The 15868-nt window shown below is 37.1% G+C and overlaps 1 protein-coding gene across 3 annotated transcripts; it reads left to right on the top strand.

Annotated features, from left to right (window-relative positions):
- The first annotated feature begins 307 nt into the window (after nucleotides 1-307).
- Nucleotides 308-10747, top strand: LOC116328587 (excitatory amino acid transporter 3-like). 3 transcript variants are annotated; one of them, XM_039613191.1, is made up of 14 exons: nucleotides 453-545; nucleotides 3971-4070; nucleotides 4890-5030; nucleotides 5427-5519; nucleotides 6167-6275; nucleotides 7678-7720; nucleotides 7819-7881; nucleotides 7959-8140; nucleotides 8347-8457; nucleotides 8556-8678; nucleotides 8808-8999; nucleotides 9676-9810; nucleotides 9939-10055; nucleotides 10353-10747. In XM_039613191.1, the coding sequence occupies exons 3-14, from the start codon at nucleotides 4898-4900 to the stop codon at nucleotides 10411-10413; spliced, it is 1362 nt and encodes a 453-aa protein (XP_039469125.1). In that variant the 5' UTR covers nucleotides 453-545; nucleotides 3971-4070; nucleotides 4890-4897; the 3' UTR covers nucleotides 10414-10747. The 3 variants fall into 3 exon arrangements, with proteins under 3 accessions (XP_031606267.2, XP_039469126.1, XP_039469125.1); XM_031750407.2 differs by lacking the exon at nucleotides 3971-4070 and having other exon boundaries at nucleotides 308-545; XM_039613192.1 differs by lacking the exons at nucleotides 3971-4070; nucleotides 4890-5030; nucleotides 5427-5519 and having other exon boundaries at nucleotides 308-545.
- Nucleotides 10748-15868: the final 5121 nt, after the last annotated feature.

The raw sequence follows: 15868 nt of genomic DNA on the forward strand, positions 1-15868 counted from the left end.
CGGTGCTTTCTTGGCCTTGGAAATGTTAGTTTCTTTTTTTCAGGGGGTTAATTTAAACCTTTGCTTGGGCAAGGTTCTGGTCCTAGGGTCCTGTGATTAACAACACAGATTTCTTTTCTTGTTCTACTGTTTTTAAAATTGTATTTCTTTGCTTTTATAGGAGTCTCCCTAGTCACGAGTAATTTGAGGATTTAAAAAACAAAGAAATAACAACAGCAAAAAACAAACAAACAAAACCCTCCGGATCTAATGAACATCTGAACACCTTGTAACTTCTATAAGGTCTACATATTTGTGAGCACTAGCTTCAAACTAGCTGCACTTGCTGTACACAGCTCATTTAAAGGGTGGTCAAAGTAACTCAAGTACTTTGGCCATCCACGCTCCTGTTCGGTGTGACATCAGTTGACTATTTTGGCTGATTTGTTACCTCTTTACAAAAAATAAAATGGAGTGCATCCGAAGCTTTTGCGGAAAGTGCTGGCATTCTTGTATCCACAGAAGAAATGTGTTAACCCTTTTAAGTCTGACAGGTGTTTTCCTGGGTAAGTGAAAACGGTTATTTAATTACTGTAATTAATGATAGCGACAGCTGTTGACCAGTTATGGTCATAAACTGTATATGGGCAAAGCTAATGCTAGCTGGCTATTAATTTTCCTACAGTATGCTAAATCCCGAAGTTTATAATGGGTCTTTGACTTATGATATGAAGTATCTTGAGGTCACTTCTATACACTGGCTTTATAAAGTAAATATTTAAAGCTGAACTGCATTTGAACATTCCGGTTGAAGTTATTTTGAGAACACTAACAAAAAAACTTTAACAGCACTTTTAAATATAAGTAATAAAGCAGTTAGCAATTGAGCTAATATAATGCTAATTTAGCTACTTGTTATATTTTACTAAAACGGTAATAATGTATAGCCTTAGCAGGAAGGCAACAGGGGCTTAAAAATATTTCAAACAGGCTTTGGGTTTTAATGCACCTTAAATTCTTTCAGAGTGGATCTAGTTCATTCCTTGATTTGAAGTTGATTTTGGAAGTTATGGGTGTTAACTGTTAACTAACAGTGAATTAAGCTAATCAAATTTCAACCCATTAATTGTGGGGTGATGAGCAAGATTGTGTTGGGGCTTTCTATATACAGGGGGCTAATGCTATGAGAATTTACGTTTTAATAAGAATATAAAACTTAAAAAAATGAACACAGGTGACTGTAGATGACAAATGTGGCATTTGGTATGTTAAGGGCTATTTGAGTGCAACGAACACAGCTCCTTTATTGTAAATACTGTAACGATGGTTAAATGTTATTTTACAGTGACATGTTGGTTATCTCTGCACACTGTTGTTATTTCTTTAAGATACATGTTTGGTTGTGCTGCAGGAAAAAGGGAGTTAATGTGTGCAGGAAGGGGAGGGGGGTCTGTGTGGTTGTGTGTGACTGTGCGGGGCTGAAGTGAGGTGGTATGAGAGCACTCTCCCCGGAGTTTACGGCCTGTTTGCCTGTCACCGAATAAACGGACAAACTGAGACCAAAACGCCTGGTTCTTGAGAACGTTACACTGGTGTCAGAAGTGGGATGTGGAAGACTTTTGCCGCAGCTGTGATGCATGTTCCTCGCACAAAGGGCCACAGGACCAGTCCCGGGCTCAGCTTCAGCAGCAACCAGCTGGAGCTCCAATGGAGCGAGTAGCTGTGGACGTCATGGGCCCATTTCCTCGTACAGACAGAGGAAACCGCTATGTCCTTGTGGCCATGGACTATTTTACCAAGTGGCCGGAAGCATATGCCATCCCAGATCAGGAGGCTGAGACTGTCGCTGATGTATTAGTGGAGGGGATGTTCAGCCGCTTTGGAACAGCAGAGACCCTCCACAGTGACCAGGGGCGTAACTTTGAGTCCAAGGTATTTGCTGCCATGTGTGAACGCCTGGGGATTAAGAAGACCCGCACCACCCCACTTCACCCCCAAAGCGATGGACTGGTGGAAAGGTTTAACAGGACGCTGGCCCAGCAGCTAGCCATCCTTACCTCAGAACACCGACAGGACTGGGACTACCATCTTCCCCTTATCCTCATGGCCTACAGGTCGGCAGTGCAAGACTCCACCCAATGTACACCTGCCCTGCTCATGTTAGGGAGAGAGCTGAGAACTCCCGCAGAGTTGGCTTTTGGGAAGCCCCCGGACGCGCCAGAGGCACCACCAGGCCGGGACTACGCAAGGAGGCTGCAGGACCGGCTGGATTCTGCACATTCCTACGCCTGGGAGCAGCTGGCGAAGGCAGGCCTGCGGCAAAAGAGGAATTATGACATCACCACTAAGGGGAGGCACTTCTGTGCTGGGGAGCTGGTGTGGGTCTACAGCCCAAAGAGAAAGAAAGGACGGTGTCCTAAACTGGATAGCAGCTGGGTGGGGCCCTGCAGCGTCCTGGAGCGAGTGGGGGAAGTTGTTTACAGGGTGCAGTTGCCTCCTAGAGGGAGGAAAGTGGCGCTGCACAGAGACCGGATGGCCCCTATAGAGGGCAGTCCTCCCTCCTTCCCTGAGGGACGTGTACAGAGTTCCCCTGACCCTGCACAGAGGGACCCCCGGCCGGAGCTGCGTTCCCCTCCCTCGGACTCTCCACCTCAAAGCCCCGAAGCTCCGTGTACACCCCAGGGGCTCAGGAGGTCAAGGAGGGAATGTAGGCTACCACCCCGCCTCAGAGACTGTGTTGTTCCCTCGGGGACGAGGAACTTATTGCTGGGGGGGCAGTGTAACGATGGTTAAATGTTATTTTACAGTGACATGTTGGTTATCTCTGCACACTGTTGTTATTTCTTTAAGATACATGTTTGGTTGTGCTGCAGGAAAAAGGGGGTTAATGTGTGCAGGAAGGGGAGGGGGGTCTGTGTGGTTGTGTGTGACTGTGCGGGGCTGAAGTGAGGTGGTATGAGAGCACTCTCCCCGGAGTTTACGGCCTGTTTGCCTGTCACCGAATAAACGGACAAACTGAGACCAAAACGTCTGGTTCTTGAGAACGTTACAATACCATAATAAGGGTGTAAAACAAAGCTAGAATTCGTTCTTGTGGATTTATGTATTCACCTTTTCTCTCTATCTAATTTTTGAATATGGTGTTACCTGTTTTTTCACCTGGTGTTCTATCTTGCAATCATAGGTTCAGTAAGGAGGCTTACATAAATGATCACATTTCGTTTTGTAGCCACACATTTCCTTTGAAACTCAAAAGATCTACATAGCTTAGGATTTGGTTGTGACCACCAAATCAGTGTAGCATTTAAGCAGCAAAAGTTGTGACACTTTAACATGCACATGGCCCATGATGACATTATTCTGTGTTTTCTTCAGTCATTGAATAAAACCCAAGCTTTATGAACCTGGATGAGCTACATTGATGACTTTAGAAAACTAAAGCCATTATGTGGCCGATCAATAAACTGAAAACTGTACAAGTGGAGGGGAAAAAAAATTGTTGCTGCAGCTATTTACAGCAAATTGACAGCATCTGAAAGTTATGTTCTGAAGAAGCAAAAGTACTGTGTGTGCCGGGGCCTCTTCAGAAATGGTGGTTGTAAACAACTCATTATTAAGGGAAGGAACATGGGACAAAAAGTTCATGTATGCCAAATTACACAAGAACTGAATAGAAAATTTGTGACAACAGGTTGTATGGTGGTATGAATCAAAATGTGAGGTTTTGGATACATTTTTGTCAGTATGCATGATAGAGGCCAGGAGAGAGGTACAACAATGTGTGTCTACCTGCTAGCTTTAAAATACAGTGGAGGTTCAGACATCAAATTTGATGAAATCATGGATTGTGCCAGATTTTTATCCATCATATTATACCAAAGAGTGAAAAAGTCTGATTTGTAACAAGTACATTTTTCAACATGACTGTAACACACTGGAACTGTTGTGTTTTAAATAATAAGAACTGTATTTTTCTGTATGCTTGTACCAGATTCAAGAAATTGCTGCACTTATATCCCAGTTTCCTACCAAAATACAAAGGAATGAAGGATGGCTCAAGACTTAAGAAAATTCTGCATATTTCCCTAGAGTTAAGTTAGTTCTGTACAAAACAAACAGCTTTTGTCCACAAATGAACATAACTGCAAATATAAAGACACTTTTTTTTTTTTACTTGGATGATAAAACTTTGCAGCTAATGTATCCCTGAGGTCTGCCAGGCCTTTACTGCAGGCCCTTCAGTTGCTGCTTGTTTGTGGATCTCTCTCTCTTTAGTTTTGCCTTCCATAACTGGGTGGATGGAGATCAGCTGACTGACTTGGCCATTAAAGAATGAAGAGTTTCTCTATCTCAAGAAACATTAGAGTTGCTCTTGATGAAGTTAAAGTTTGTGAGCTCCTTCTCCACACTTTACTCTCCCCATCATTTTGGTATAAGTTAATTTTGGTTATAAAGTTTTTGCTACCTCTTTAATTTCATTTGGGTTATAAACCTAGTGATGACCTCCTTCACTTGCATCGGCATCTCTTTGGACCTTGTATTGAGAGTTCAAGTGAAAAAAATACCAAATATAAAATAACCACTTGGAATCAACTCCAGATCTTTTATATGATTAATATTTCATGGGATAATATGGAAACAGGCCTCACCTGACCATGAAACAGCTTTTCAGTCAAATATTCAATTATTTTTGAGCCTCTGAAAATGGGGGCTGCGTATAAAACTTACTGTAATTCCTAGTTAATGAATTTAAAAAAAAACCTTTCTAAAACCTATTGATTTAAATCTGAAACTCTGAATTTTGGTTGTTTGATTTAAAATTCAGTGTTGTGTTATACAAAGGGAAAATTACAAAAATTGTGTCATTGTCCAATTACTCATGGACCCAACTGTATTGCTGTATCTCAAAGGTGTAGGTATGGGTGCAATTTTGAGGACCTACGCCAAGCTGACAAAGTTTCAAAGAATCTATATCGGCTTCCCAGGAGAAATACTGATGCGGATGCTTCAGTTGGTCACTCTTCCTCTCATTGTGTCAAGTGTGATAATGGGTAAGCCATGAGTACTTTTCCTACCAACTATTACATTAACTCCCACATTTTCTACACCTGGATTTTAAATGACCAAAGTGGTTGTTCGTCAAATGTCTGATAATAATCAATAATAAATATATCTAAGAATAATTCTCCTTGCAGTTTTAAATTTAACAATGAAAACTGACATAATGACAATCCTTTATGAAATTTTTAATAAAGATACATTTTGACAGTTGTCTGAGACAAATCACTCCACAGCTCGCTGATCAAACAAACTGCAGTGGTTTTAATGTGGACTCAACACAGAAAGATTTATGATCAGGAAAATGTAATATTTGTCTTCTTTTAGGTGTTGTATGGTTTGGACACTTTTTTTTCTTTGTACTATTTTTTATACCATGTCTTTAACAGGAGTTTGTGGTGTAAGTGTTGGCATATCCAGAAGAATCCCTGCGCGAGCGATAATATACTTTGTCTCAACCACTGTTTTGTCTGTAGGTGTAGGTAAGAGAAATTATGGTTTAGCTTCAATAATCTTTGCTTATTTTTTAAGACCTTTTTTTTCTATGTTAAAGCATTAGACTTCCCAAAAATATTCCAAAAATATTATCTGTATATCTGTGCACTCCATAATGTTTGGGACAATGACACATTTTTTTTGCCTCTGTTCACCACCACAGTGGATTATAAATCAAACAATCAATTTTACAAAAGGTAAAAAGTTATATCTGTTTTTATACATGGTCCTTTATTTTCAGAGGCTTAAAATTAATGGGATAAATTAATACATTTAAATATAGAATCTGTTTAATATTATGATGAAATAGTATTAAAATAGAGCCTGTCTGAAGTCTAGAATCTATGGACAACAGTAAATGTTGTGCCCTTGAGTTCCTCCACTACTGCAGCTACCTTCATTTGCTGCTTGTGTGAGTCTTTCTGCATTCAGTTTTGTACATGATAATGGAAGAGCATGGTCTTTTGGGTTGAGATAAGGCAATTGATCACCATATTGATTGTTTGATTTACAATCCACTATGATGGTCTACAGACGCAAAACTAATAAATCTAGACCTGCTTAAGCAGAGTGCGTTGTTTTTGTTGCTACAGAATATTTATTTCTCTGTTAAAACTCTTATTATATATTGTAGGAATATTGTTGGTAGTGGTGATCAAGCCTGGGGTCAGTCATGACACTGTTTTTGATGATGACGATGATGAAGCCTTCTCAACAGTCGATGTCTTGTTGGATCTAATAAGGTAAGAAGAACATTTGTTTTCTCAGAATCCTTCCTAACTCTTACTTTTCTTCCATTTATTTAGGTTTCATTTTCCAGTTTAGCATGATTTAGATCAGTCAGTCAAATCCTTTAATCTGAGAAAAACGTCTTTAACTTGATAAAAACAAACAAATACAAATTTTCTCATAGTGTGCATTGCTGCAGCTCTCATTTTCACCCTCTGTCTTAAACAACTGGTTTTTGCTCATCTTTGATGAAATGGGGAGTCTGTTGTGATTGTTCAGCTGGCCTAGCTAAAATGGAAATAAAAAATCAAATTTAATCTGTGTTCAGTGGCACACAATGGATCCAGAAACAGAAACGGAAGAAACTGCTACATTATATAATTCCACATTATATTGGTGTAATGCAATGTTGTCACCATTTCTAACATTATTTGCATTATGTGTGTAGTGTCAGACAATCCTAAGAAAGTTGAGCTGCACTGTCGCACAGGAGATGAAATGAAAACACAGCATCACACAACAACACATCTCTCTTCTCTTTTCTTTCCTCTGACCCCCCAAACAGTTTAGGCAGACAGCTAACCCTCCTTGAGCCTGGTTCTGCTGCAGGCCTCCCCCTATTAAATGGGAGTTCTTTTTTCCCACCATTGCCAAGTCTTTGCTTATAGGGGATTTTCTCTAATGTTGCTAATATTATAAGGTCTTTATAAAGCAATTTAAAAAAAGCTGTGAGTTGGTGATTTATAAATAAAATTACATTGACATTGTACCTCAGCATTGAGTTTTAGCATAATCTATGGAAATACTATCAAATCTGCTGATTAGAAATGTTAGTCACATTTCTTCTCTAATATGTTAACATTACTAATAGTTTTCATATTGTTTTGGTAGCATTGCCATTAAGAATAAAAGCTCATATTTTTCTCAGATGCTGTAAGGGCTTGAGACTCCTGAAACTTAACTCCTAACTCAGAAATTTCTCAGTCCTAAAGTTTGTCATGCTTTGCTTGTGCCTGAGAAATTTCAGAGTTAAAATTTGAAGCAGTTCATGTTTTCTGTTGGAGAAAACTACTCTTGTGGACTTTTGCCCTTTCTCCCTTTGCATAGTTTTATATAAACATTATATGCAGTATTGTTAAAAAACCAAAAAACTCATGGCAATAATCCAATAATGAATGGCAGTTTATTATTGGCAATAGTAAATTTGTTTGGCTCCAACCTGCAGTGACTCTTAGTTGCATAAGCAGCTATATGTGAGGCTTTCTTTTAAGTAACATATGTGTTAATGTTTAACAAAGGTTTAGATTATAACTTTAAAGCACCACATTTCTCTTTTAAGTGCTTCAACACAAAACACCAACTAATAGTTATAGTTTTTTATCTTCTATGATGCTTGTTTTCTTGACTCTTTTTCAGAAATATGGTGCCAAAAAACTTGGTTCTGTCAAGCTTTAAACAGGTATGTTTTATTATTTACACCAATCAGACGATCTGATATTCATGGTTATTTATTAATTATGTTAACTATTCTTATTTATATTATTTTTTTCTCATTAGTACAAGACCCAGAAGGTGTTGGTGAACATTGAATCAGACAATAACAATTCTACCTCTGACACGGTAAATGATTTGTGAAATTACAGTGATGACTTCCGTTGGAAAGTTGTTCTCAATGAATTTCTCATTTTTCATTTTAGGAAGAGACGCAAGTACGTCTAGTGGGCAAATACAGTGATGGACTTAATACACTGGGGGTGATTGGAATGTCTTTTATTTTTGGCCTGGCCCTCCGGAACATGGGTGAAACAGGGAAACTCCTCGTGGATATCATCAACGCCGTTAACGAAGCCACCAAGGAAGTGGTTAAGATGATAATTGGGTACACTGAAATAGTTCCTACAAGGAGGCCATTCAACACCTAAGAGATAACATGCAAAGATTTAAATTATACAAGTGGACTGATTTCCTGATTGTCATACACTATCAAAAACAAATCATTTTTTCAAGGTGTAAAAACGAACACATTTAATGTTAACTGGCTTTTCAAATAAACCAATTAATTTAATTCTATTGTTTCCTTTTCAGCTTTTTGCCTATAGGAGTAATGTTCATGACTGCAAGTTACGTCATTGAGGTTGGGGAAAAGTGGGATGCTGTCCTCAAACTGGGAAAGTTTACGGCAGTGGTTATTACTGGGTATGTTTAATGTAAATGCATACTTTACTAGCACCTTCTTGTCAGTAAGTACAATTGGAATAACTCGTATTCATATTGTATTTTTTGTCTGTTTTTAGGCTGTTCATCCATGCAGGAGTAATTTTACCACTGATCTATGTCATGTTTGTGAGACAAAACCCCTTTCCCATCATAAAAGGCGTTTCTCCGGCCTTGCTGAGGACCTTGCTCATCTCACGCAGGTTAGAATTTTTATCTTTGTATAAAAACTCTGTATAATACCATATCACAGAGATGACTTATAATGATATAAAGAAAACATATAGATGCTTACAGATGTTAAAGAACAAATCATACACTGTGTTTTCAAGCCATGCAGTCTCACTGACTTATACGTGCTGTGAGGAAATAATCAAGGTTGACAAAAGAATCTCTCACTTCATGCTGCCTATTGGGATCAATGCCAATATGGATGGAACAGCCCTTTATGAAGTAGCTGCGGCAGTTTTCATTGCCCAGCTTAATAGCATGAGATTAAACTGGAGCCAGCTATTTACCATTGGGTAAGTGACAGTAATATTTCTTTTTCCATTCTCTTTGTCTTTTCTGATTAAACAGAAATGTTTCTTGTATGTTTCAACATTGATTGGACCTTATTTAAAACAAAAATCTTTTTATAAAAATCTTTTTTCTGTAGCATGATCGTACCAGACACGTAGAAATCTTACATGTTTTAGTTGGTTTCCTGTCAAACATATTTTTGTCCCAAATACTGATGGATTGGAATAGTTAGAATAGTCCTGTATAATATTGGTTTTGACTAGATCGTGTGAAATGGTAGATTTATGTATAATGCCTCAGCTTTTATTTCTTTGGGCAACTGTTATTGTTTCAAGAGGTATCCAGATATTTGTCTTTGAAAGATTCCAGCCAATTCTGTAGATCTGAAGCTATTTTTTCCAATAGCCATATCAAATATGTAAGCCTAATGAAATTGCTTTGTGTACATTTAGAATTTAAAAGCCAACCAGAAGACAGAAATCAAAATCTTAGAAGGATTAATTCCATGAATCTCAGATTAAACCTCATAGTTACCTTACCGCCTAGTCTCCTGCCTATTGTAAATTTTCATATTTGCCTTCAGTCTCATTTTCAGCATGGAACTTAAGGCAGTACAGTATACAGCTGTATATTATTTTGTATTCAATAGTGGTGTTCTGCTATGTGTGTTGTCTACAGTGTGACGGTGGCAGTGTCTGCTATAGGAGAAGCAGGAATCCCGGCTACTGGAACGGCGACGACTCTCTTCATTTTGACAGTAGTTGGGATTCCCGTGAGGGATGCTTCCCTTTTGCTGGTTATAGAATGGTTGCTGTAAGTTGAAGAAATGTTTTTGATGTTATTGCTACTCTTGCTTTGCCTGAGACCTCACGTAAAGAAGCAGTATGCCAAGGTGCTGATAAACCATGCTTTCTGAGTTCTCTGTACTTTGTATCTTTTAGAGATCGCTGCAATGGTACTGTTAATGTTCTGGGAGACTGTGTTGGTGTGGCGCTCGTACAGCATCTGTCAAGACAAGAACTGCAAAAAATGGACGAGCTAGGAATTCAGCATCCCAGGTGAAGTTTTAATTTGTGTTTTTGGTGAATTTGAAGAAACATAAAAACTAGGTCATTATAAGCAGGTACACCAGCAGTCAGAAAATAGTTTTCAGTCTTTAGTTGAAAATGTTTATTATGATTCTGTTTGAAGTTGGGTGGACACAGCGGGACACCTTAATCATAAATGGACGTGTTTTGCTACAAGACAAGTGGGAGATTACAATGTGAAAAGGACATTTTTCCTGCGCTGTGGGAGTTGAAAAAGGTTCTGCTCACAGGTACTCATATCTGATATCTACAATATCTGTCATTCAGAGACCGGACATCAAAATGTGACATTGAGGATATCCATTCAGCCTCTACCAGCAGCCACTAGGTTGTTACGTCGACACAAAAGCCAAATGAGCTGCCTGGGGTTGTCCTGTAACCGCAACTTGAAGGATATTTTCCTTGGGAACATGGACTGCAGTGGAGCATAATTTTGTGTTGTTGTTATTCTGTTACTCTTTTATTAAATTTAATTTATTTTTATGGGTTCTTGGAAATAAGCCCCAATGAATTGTTTGATATATTTGGAGTCCAACTGATCAAATGCAGTATTTATGTATTTATTGCTTGGATTTATTTCCCATCTTGTATTTGTGTGTATTTTGTCTTGTTTGTGCAGCATAAAAAGATGTAGCCTGGAAATTAATTGTAATTTATACAAACTCGCTAATAATATAAAAATAAAAATAGTAATATATATATATATATATATATATATATATATATATATATATATATATATATATATATATATATATATATATATGCATATTGGCATTTATTTCTTAATATTATTTGTTTAGGTATTGATTCCATGTATATATAGAAGGTGTTGTTGTCTTGATGTACTAATGTACTATAGTTTTCAGCTGATCTCAATAAATATCTATATAAAAATTTAAAAAACAAAAGTATTGTTCTCTGATTACATTGATATATTAGGACATTTATGAATTTTAAAATGAGTTTTAAAACGTTTTTCCCTTGTAAGCCATCTGGAACAACAAATGTGTGAAATGTCATAATATGTCAACAAATAATGATATAATAATGATGAATCGGATAATAAAACATACAGGTTGTATGTTTTTGGAACAAAATTGCAATAATTTTAAATGACTGACTAATCAAAATGATTACCTACCTCCACAAAGGAATCTAGAGGCGAGCTGCAAAATTATTTTTTTTCCAGCCTTTTAAAAAAACAAGATGCTTACCTTACATATCTAATCTAATGGCCTCTTAAAGTCCACTCTGTGATCTCTGGCATACGTGTAGAAGTTACTACCTTTCCTGTACCACAGCATAGAAAACTGGGTTGCACAGTAAAGCAGGTTAATCTTAACATTAGCCTCCATATAAATTAGTAGACTTGTTATGGGTAACACTGTTGTTATGGGAAACTCAGAAAGAAATGTTTATTATTTATTTATTGACTCATTTGTCACTTGACAAACATGACACGATTTCCCTTTACACTGCAGGATTTCCACGTTAACTGTTTTTGTAGTATCTATTGAGTCTCTGTTGCCATCTAGTGGTGGTAAAAATTACAAGCTTCCAAACAGGACACTGGAGCCACACTTAGAAAATACTGTGTGACATTCACTGGTTTAGATTGTGTGGCAATGAAAATTATTTTAAGGAAAACAGAAGTATTGTTTTTTAAGAAAAAGTTCCATATATGATGACAGATATACAGTCCAAAACAAAAAAATAAATAAATTTGGGCCTAACTAAAGCTTACAGTTAAAGTTTTATTATGTTTTATTATGTTTTATTATGTAGTTTGATGTCCATTTACTCCATTAAACTTAATGGAGTAACAAGCATGCAAATTTGTATGCCTATTTTCTTTTTTGATTATTGTTTTCTTTTATCTTTAATAGATGTTTTATGAAATAGCTTAACAAACTTTTTGGTTATTTTCTCATATTTGAACTGTTGGGATAAAATGAGATTTAATGATGGAGAAATGTTACTTTCAGCAAGCAAACAGGTAGAGGCAAAAGGAAAAACATTGATTTTATCTTCATTTATGGTAAAGTGGGTAAAGTCCCCCCCTTGTGAAAGACATTAGATCAACCTTTACAACAGCGGACAAATACAGAGTTAAGTGACAACTTTATATCAAATCATTTTCCGACACATTTCAGTGGATCAACAAAGTGGAAAATGTGGTTTACATCAAGCATCAGCTAATCAACATAAAATAAATAGACAGCTTCCAGAGCACTCAAAATGCAATCATCTTCTCTTTCATGCCAGTAAAGAAAATAGATACATTTTAAGAATGTCCCTTTAAATCTCATCAAATACAAATGAGCTGATTACATTTTGTGGGATCAGGTTTAACGTAAGCACATATTTAAAAAGGACAAAAACAAAAGCATCTGATGTCCTTCTTTACATAAAAGCTGTGTGATATTTGTTACATATCAGGTCTTTCACTCTTATTGTGTTCATAGGTGTGCTTGCCCATAATTTATGCCATCATGTCTAAGCATGCTGTGCATTATTAGAATATTAATGCATGTATAATGCATGTTTAAATGTTCACATAACAACAGAATATTTCTCTATTTTATTGCTTTTTTAAAAATATTGATTTAAACATGAATCTGGACATCATGAAGAAATTTAGTGACAAAACAGCAAGACACTATTAACGTCTTCCTCACATTTATAATTGGAACTGAACTCTAAAACTACCAGTTCAGTAATATTCAGACACAACATTTGTGTTAGTAGACATAAAAATTACAAAATCATCAAGAAACTAATAAATCAATGGTCTAATGTTTTGAGCGTGAACTGGACAACTACACCCTACTTTCCTCAGACCTCAGTCCCAGACTCATCTGCTTTTCACTTTTGTTTGATTATTGTTATTTCAGCATGTGGCGTCTCTCAAATCTACTTTTCTCTCCCATCCAATGCTCTCAGACGCACTTTTAAGAAAATGGATTCTTTCCTAAACACAACATTCACAGTACTCCAAAACATTCCCACAGCCACTTTATTTTAGGATCTTGAGCTACTTTTCACAAATTAGCTGATGCAGATTGTTTGGACTCAAAGTTCAGTATTGCTGATTCACCCAGTTTCCTACTTTAGTCAGTTTTTCATTTAGGCTCTCATCTCCAACACCTCACAACTCCTCTTTTACTCTTTCCTTCTCAGTGTTATATACTTGGAAACACCTCTTGAGATATTTACAGTCCCCTTTCTGCTTGTTCTCTTGTTATCATAACCACAATGTAGGCTCCCTTTGATCACTGGTCCAGTTTAGAGTCTTACATGTTCTGAGACTCCAAGGGATATTTAACATGAGTCAGAAGGTGTCATAACAGGAAAAAAGCTTATTGGTTAATAAATAGCTATAAATCTATTAATCAGTGGTGAAAACTGATGGTCTGACTAGTTTCTTCACTGACTAACTTCGCCGTCACTCAGATGTCTGTTTACGAATATGAAGATCCTTTCCCAGTGCACTCATACAGTAACCAAGAATAAAAATGTAAAACCAACAGTGTAACTCATTCTTTGTGTAATATTTTGATTTATTTTTGCCTCTAATAAATATTGCGCTTTTACTGTAAATACATCATTTTTTTCAGATATCTTATTAGCACTTTTATGAACCTAAAATCTGCCTGTGTAAGACAGAAGCAGTGATGGAGCAGCAGAGCATGGGAGGAAGGGTGTTATGAATTGCTGTAAAACGTGGCACTGTTGTGCCAGTTAACTTGACTGAAGCAGACAGTCACCTCCATTATAGCAGATTGAAATCTCCACTGGGCCGTGTAAGGGAGTAATGTGTTAGTTATATGGCCTGTGCTGTGATGGATTTATGCACATGCTAACTGCATCAATGATAGACCTTGGATAAATCTCTCCATTTTTATTTTTAACGTGAATATTTCTGTCTTGTGGGAAGGAATATGCACTCAGAAAATCAAATGCTTTGCATCAAACTCAGCTGAAAATTCGAGATTATGAAAAGATACAAAAAGGAAAAAAACTACCTGAATCTCCAAGACAAGTCCACGACAAGTCAGTGATTAACAATCATAACGTTGTTAATCACTGAATCTGCAGTGGTTTATTTATGAGACCCAAGCATACATTTCTAAAGGAGGAGCAGAATGTTAATGACTTCTTCATATTATTGTTTTCCCACCCCAGGCTTTCTTTGTTTTAAGCATTGCTGCAACGTGATTCTTCTTTTACTGTGATAGCCACATGCACCTACATGAACAATAAAAATACACTCACGTGTACTAAACTAACATGTGAGTATCATCTGAGGTCAGACATTAAGGTAAAACACAGACATCAGCTCCCATTTGAGCAAGCACTTGTTTAAACAGTGGGAAGGAAAAACTCCCTTTTAACAGGAAGAAACCTCTTGCAAAACCTGAGTGTGAGAGTACCAGAAATACCAGTCTTTATTCTTCCGATGAAGAAGTATAAACTAAAAATGTCAGTCCAAAAGTCAACTTAAATTAAATGTGGTACACAGGGACAAAGCAACAAAACTATCAACAGTAAAACAAAACAAAAAAAATCACCATTCACCATCAGCCTGAATTGTTGATAGAATTAAACACAATTGTATTTATCTAGCAGCTTTCAATCGAAATATCACAAAGTGCTTCATAACAAAAATGCTAAAATATCAAATTTAATAAAAAAAAGATGGGGAGGGTTCCAGAGTCTGGGGACCACTGTTGCAAAAGGTCTGTCTCCTTTAGTTCTCAACCTTGTATGATGCCCAGCAGATCCTGACCACATGACCTCAGGACCTCCTGGGGACGTATCAGTGTAAAAGCTTACTGATGTTTGCTGATGCTTGTCCCTGCAGAGCTCGAAAAGTCAAATCCAGGATCTTAAAAGTGGAGCCTTAAGTTAATGGGGAGCCAGTGCAACTAAATTAGCAACAGTGTGACATGTGAGTAGAAGACTTTTAAAAGGCTTGCAGGATCATTATGAATATCTTGCAGATGCTCCAAAGAGGCTTTATTAAGAAAAGTAAATGATGAAGCAAAAGCATGACTATTAATATTTCTTATAAAAGCAAGAGCAAATCATAAGTTTAATGTGATCATCCAATAATAGCTGAGTCAAAAGTTATCCCAAGGTTCCCGACATAAGATTTAGCAAATGTGGCAAGGGGACCTAGAGTTTCCATCATCCTACCTGTCAAAACTGTCAGAGGGAACAGGCTTGTTTACTCCACGTGTTTCTTTCAATCTATCATCTGAATGTCACAGCAGAAATCAAGATGTGGTGTGGTCACAGTGGTGTGCTGTCAGCCGGCATGGCTTATCTCGTCTTTGAGTTACAAAATCAGCTCGAATCATCAGCTTGTATTGCTTTCCTCATTGTATCATATATTGTCTTTAAAAAATATCACATTCATCCATCAAACAAATGATTATGGTCTGTTTAACACCAGAACATTGTAACTCACGGTAACCCCTTTTGGACAGGCAAAATTAAAGTAAAATAATGTTAACTTGGACTTATGAGTCGATAAGAAAGTCTTCACACAGCCATATGTCAAAGCTGCAGTGAGAAATAATTTGCAGCACTAATGTGTTTCTGCTGCAGACTATACTGACACATTTTAGTAACACATTATCATGGTTATAAAACCCTAACATGTATATTATTTTCGATTAAAAGGACCTGGATCTCCATGTCTAGACTATTATATACATTTCACACCACCTAAAGAGGAAGCCTAAGTGCTGGATTATCTGCAACACTAGGTTCGT

This window comes from Oreochromis aureus, linkage group 6, assembly GCF_013358895.1.
Source record: "Oreochromis aureus strain Israel breed Guangdong linkage group 6, ZZ_aureus, whole genome shotgun sequence".
Classification (NCBI taxonomy): Eukaryota; Metazoa; Chordata; class Actinopteri; order Cichliformes; family Cichlidae; genus Oreochromis; species Oreochromis aureus.

Coding starts and splice junctions, on each gene's coding strand:
- LOC116328587 (XM_031750407.2), top strand. CDS start 449: ATGGAGTGCATCCGAAGCTTTTGCGGAAAGTGCTGGCATTCTTGTATC. Junction 5,031..5,426: donor TGTGTCAAGTGTGATAATGG/GTAAGCCATGAG, acceptor TGTCTTTAACAG/GAGTTTGTGGTGTAAGTGTT. Junction 8,141..8,346: donor GTGGTTAAGATGATAATTGG/GTACACTGAAAT, acceptor TTTCCTTTTCAG/CTTTTTGCCTATAGGAGTAA.